Here is a 5341-nt window from a genome sequence, read left to right as displayed (position 1 = left end):
CTGGGAATGATCAAAAATGCAATAATACATGCAGCTTTTTGTTGGACTCTTTATTCTAGGCGTGTCCCTGAAAGGGACGTTGCTTTCATGGCTACTCGGTAAACACAAACAAATAYTTTTGGTTAAAATTGCAATAAAATTGTGTGGCGTATTTTCAGGGATAAATCCACTTGAATGGATTATATGAMWMTYWYARAAAAAAMYWAMMAAAAAAAARRWWMYKKTTKGRWTTTWAAWTTTWMMARSMAMMMYYYTYYKSCMMCYKSYKGSYKRAAAMCMAAMCMMCCYWAAAAAAAWTATTTCTCAAAAAATATGTACTAATACAGGTTACTAATTCTTTGTTATAAACAACAAAAAGCTCTCAAATCAGCATTACATCCACTTTGGCACATGTTGACTGAAAAGAAACATGTATATATATATACACACACACATACATGCATACATACATCAGCAACTCGAACCTGTATATTTGGCATTCTCCAGAGCAGAGCGTTTCTGTTTAAACACATAAACATTAAATGAAAACTAAAAAGAGAAAAAAAACAGTATAGCTTATGGAAAACTATGAGCTGGTCTAGGTCAGGTCAAACCMCAAGCCCGGTGTCTTTAGTTCGTGTTGAAAGCTGAACCTCGTATGCAGCAGGACACAGGTCAGGCACCTACAGAAAAAAAAAAAACATGTTTAAGAAGCGGAGAATTAACCAACAGGTAATACTGCAGTGCCTTGCAAAAGTATTGATACCGGTCATCATTTCCACTTTGTCACATTACACAAACTTCAAATGTGTTTTRTTGTGTTTTGACCAAATTTAATTGAGATTCTGTAACAATTGATGACCAGAGATGATCTCCACCCAATCTGAGTGAATGATTTAGAACAAAACAAAGGGCAAAAATGTCCATTTCACAGGTACTCGGTGTTTATTTATAAGACACCAACTAGACAAAAGGACAGAATTTTTTTTTATATTGAAAAAGGGTCTTAATATTTTTGCAAGGCACTGAAAGGTAGGAACTTACCATACTGATACGAAGACCTGGAATGTGATGGAAGGGTGCCGTTTGSACCGCCGGAGGCTTGAGGGCCTGAGCCCACACCCAGGTCCAGTCTCTGCAGGCGGGCCCTCTGCACGGCCAGGGCTACTGCCTGGGCAAATCTGGACGGYGTTACAGTCGTCTGGTCAGATACGGCGGAGGAAGCGTTGTTGTGAGCTATGCTAAATGCATTTGTGTGCACATTCAAGATGGCACTAGCTTGAGAATCTTCTTCTTTCTCCACAGTTTCCATGTCCTCTGTGAAAACAACAGGTGGAGGAGGGGGAGGAAAGGCAGCTTCCTCATCTTCTCCATGTGAAACATCCTCTTCAACCTTTTCATCAGTGCATGAACTACATGGAACCATGTCTGCATTAGGACTCRGACCAAACTCGCTCTGATTTTCTGAGTTATCATTGGCCGTTTCACCATCACAACCATCTACTGGTGCAGGTGTAACTTCTGGTTCTTCCTCTTCCTTCCGWTTCTCGGTTGTTTCTWTGTCATCAATTAAAGGTAATTCAGAGTGGTCCTGAGTGTCGTGCATCATCTCTTGATCAGAGGAAGCCGGTTTCTTTAGGGGCACGACTTTAAAGGTAGTCCATCCWGTCCTCTGTTCTGGCTCCGTCCACTCGCTCTCAGTCGGGAGGTTAGATCTGAAAACAGACTCGCGCTCTGCACCGGGTTCTCCGTCATCCAGACACTTTGAAGTTGTAGACACGCAGGACGTCACATTAAAGTTTGGGAAGGCGGCGGAGTTTCTCAAACGCCTCACCAGCGTCCCTTTGGAGACCGAGGATGTGAGGACTTTTGCGAGAGCCGAGCGGGCGTCGGATATGTCTCTCCCTCGAAACGAAGGGCGATACGAGTCGGGCGCTTCATGAAGACGAGTCAGTGACGGGTTTGAAGTGGACAAGGAATCATCAGTCTCTCTCAGCTCTTCCAGAGTCTTCAGGGACTCTTTGGAAAGAAATCGACAATTTATAAAAAGAAAAGAAAGAAAGAACACTTTCCTCTATTCTAAAGTGGAAAAGCAGTGAAAAATAATTGTCTTTGTATTGCCTTAGAAGGTTCTCAGTAAGCTCTTTTCAAGTTGTTTACAGGTTAAAAATAGAAAACACTTATCTGAAGAATTTTATTGAAATATGAGCTCTTCTCAAAAAGGGAAACAATAAAATTGGAAGAAATTTTTTTTTTTGMCAATTTGGGTGAAATTGTTTCCGTGAAGCACTTATGATTCAAATACTTGTGGTGCAGATAGCATTATCTTTTTTTTTACTGCCTTCACATCTTGGATTTTTTTATGACCTAAAAGGAGTCCAGTGTGTCTTTTAGACTTTTTGGCATTTATGAAAAAGTAGCAAGAAAAAAGTATACATTATTGAAAGAAAATCTTAAGGAAAAAAAAACAATTATGCACAACTTTGTGTTGATCTATTGTAAAAACACTGAACTTCCATGCCTAATTATTTTTTTTTAGTTTTGCTTGCTGCCACAATAAATTATTATTTTAGCAATTCATTTCAAAATTGAATCTAAAAAAAAATGCAGCGGAGGAGAAATGCTTGCCGATTCGACAGCTTGTGAAAAATTAAAAACAAAGGCATTCGTGTTATCTCAAGTACTGAAATTCTGTTTACTTTTATTTTGAAAGCAAAAAATTTAATAAAAAAAACAAAYTGCAAAAAAACACATTTAATCAAGAACAGAACATAAAAACGACTTATAAGTTGACAGAAGTAAATGTGTACTATATCAAGAAATAGAATAAAACTGAACATTTATCATTTTGAAATAATAATGCTCCCATAGTTTGTCAAATTTGTTGATTAAGAGGCACTATGATGTGTTTGTAAAATCCCACCCGTAATGAAACTGAAGTTAAAAAAAAGATCACATATGATCAGGACAAAAAGGTTGAAAACAGATTTATGATGTAAAGGCAATGTCCATGAAAGCCAGACGGATGGGAAGAAGGAAGAAGCCAATGCAGGAAGTAGACGGAGAGAGGAAGAGGGGGGTGGTGGAAGGAGAAGAGGAAGAGCAGATCCCTCAATCACTCCCTTCAGGGAACAGAGTCTGCAGCAGGAAGGAGAAAGAGCTCAGCTTCAGTCTAAAAGGTTTCCACAAAGACGCTCACAAACCTCCAACAAACAGCAGCAAATGACCAGCAAATCCATCAACAGAGAGGGAGTTATAGATTACGGGAGGCCTCCACTGTGCAAGGAGGATGTTTGCTGACCGTTAAGTCTTGGCTGGGAGTCGCTTTTTTCAGACTTACATCAACACCAGCTCAGCAAAGCGATACGTTGGTTCAACACACAAACAAAGCTGGAGYTGCAAGCAATTAGGTCRTTAATTGGAGCACTCAGAAAAAATGGCACGATCAAATGTTTCTCGTGTAAACTACAACCTCCTGTGTCAAAAAGCGAATCAATAAGAGGGAGCAATGCAGCCAGAGGGGAAGCAGTAGGGAAACAGCAGGCAGATTAATACAGAGGGAATGAAAGCGTGGACAATAGAGGGATTTATCTCCAAACAGGCAGGAACCAATACGCTTTATGAACAAGGGTCACTTTAATTGCCCTAAATGGGGGTTAAACTGTTWCGGGACTGATAAAAAGCTACGGATTTAGCTGCTAAATCTTCCATTTGCAGTGACATTTTAATCTTGATTTAATTTGACCTCTTTTGGCATTGAGTGACGCTGTGAGGATTTGGGGGGAAAATCRGTAATTCAGAGAATTTMTTTTTAAATACTATAAAAGCRGTATTTATTGATMAACACCAAGGGGCAAAATAAAGACAACTGGACAATCTTRCCTCCCACATCAGTTTCCWCTCTCCGCTCATATTGTGCATTTGCACAAGGAGGCTGTGGAGCCCTCCTCTTCGTACTCCTTAAAGTAGATTCTCCAGATGACTATGGAAGACACATTTTTTGCACAATGTATTTTTGTTTGCCTGAATTCATTTCAAGGTACAATAAAAATGTTTTGGAGTTGTTAAAACGACAGGAAGAGAACGCATATTTCCTGGTATACCTGCGTTCCTTGGATACAGCAGGTGCTCAGGTTGCTAGGGACGCTGTGGGACATGGCAACAGGGGGCTGTGGCGCTGGGCGCTTTTTGGGCGTGTCAGCCGGCAGGGTCTTGGTTGACGAAACGCTCTCCGAATTCCCACGGACTCTCACTTGCTTCCCCAGGCCGGGAGACGTAGGAGCACTCACCGACCCGTTCTACCAAACAGTAAAACATAAGCTTGTAAAAATAAAACATTCTCAATCAAGTTCCAGCAAATGCGGAAAGCATACCGTTTCGTTTTTCTTCTTCCGTCTTCTGAAAAAGCTAAAGAAGCTTCTTTTCCTTTGTTTTCTTTCCTTCCTTTGCAAGTCTAAGAAATACCAACATTAGTAGAGAAAAAGCTGGCATGTTACACACTAAATAATTAGCGTTAGTGCATTTTAAATCATGACATGCATCCGTGTGTGTGCTACCTTGTGACGGAGTTGGTGAGATGACCTCTGTTGGTGTGACAGCTGTTAAAACAAGAAAACAGGAAAATCTTTTCAGGTTTTATTTTTCTACGAAATAGAAAAATATGCTTTTCATTCAGAAACTCCCAGCTACTTCTCATTTTTCTCGCAGATTCTAGTTTCCATAAGTCAACCTRTAGTACAAGTTGGTAAACAAAACATTTGTTAAAACTAACACCATGTTGTGACAGTTTCATATGAGGCAGAAAATCTGTGAAAATATGGAGCTTTTMCGCCTCCTCCCTGTGCTACTCTGAAGAAATGCAGTGGTCCCGACAAAAAAAACAATCAATCAGAGCTAGGAGGAGGATCTTGGCGCTGTCAATCAATCTCATGAATGCGCTAATGGTGGAGAAACCACTCACCATTACAGAAAAATTTATTTTTTTCCCATACATGGAGAAGTACAAGACGATACACACCTTATATCTTAAAATAAAAGCCAAAAGAGGGTGTCTGTGTGTCTGGTATTCAACATGCCTCCTCCAGCTGACTTGTTTTGGCAGTCTGCAGAGTCCTGAGCTGCTGTGTCTTTAGCGAACACCTCCCTCAATAYGTGGTCATTCAAGGTCTTGGTCAAATCCAGCGGCTCTTTGGACTGCAGGTCTCTCAGTAAGATGGTCGTCTCCACGTTAAACTCACACTTGTCGCACACTGCMGGCAGAACCGTCTCGAGCGGCAGCGTGGGATTCACCCGCAACACTGTCTTGTGGGACTTATTGTAGTTGATCAGTAAACGTACGGTCGCCTGAAATGTAAAAAAAAAA

The 5341-nt window shown here is 40.6% G+C and overlaps 1 protein-coding gene across 1 annotated transcript in view; it reads right to left on the bottom strand.

The window, feature by feature from the left end:
* Positions 1-449: 449 nt before the first annotated feature.
* The window catches only part of LOC103476843 (protein cordon-bleu-like), an 8025-nt gene continuing 3133 nt past the window's right edge, over positions 450-5341 (bottom strand). Inside the window, exons 2-8 of the mRNA XM_008429506.2 lie at positions 5055-5322; positions 4536-4577; positions 4353-4432; positions 4083-4277; positions 3862-3961; positions 1024-1998; positions 450-662 (exon numbers count right to left, since the gene is read on the bottom strand). Coding sequence (XP_008427728.1) covers positions 655-662; positions 1024-1998; positions 3862-3961; positions 4083-4277; positions 4353-4432; positions 4536-4577; positions 5055-5322 — 1668 coding nt within the window. The 3' untranslated portion in view covers positions 450-654. The remainder of the gene's footprint in view (positions 663-1023; positions 1999-3861; positions 3962-4082; positions 4278-4352; positions 4433-4535; positions 4578-5054; positions 5323-5341) is intronic.

This window comes from Poecilia reticulata, linkage group LG2, assembly GCF_000633615.1.
Source record: "Poecilia reticulata strain Guanapo linkage group LG2, Guppy_female_1.0+MT, whole genome shotgun sequence".
Lineage (NCBI taxonomy): Eukaryota > Metazoa > Chordata > Actinopteri > Cyprinodontiformes > Poeciliidae > Poecilia > Poecilia reticulata.
Note: the sequence above shows the minus strand (reverse complement) of the source record. Positions and strands in the feature narration are given on the sequence as shown.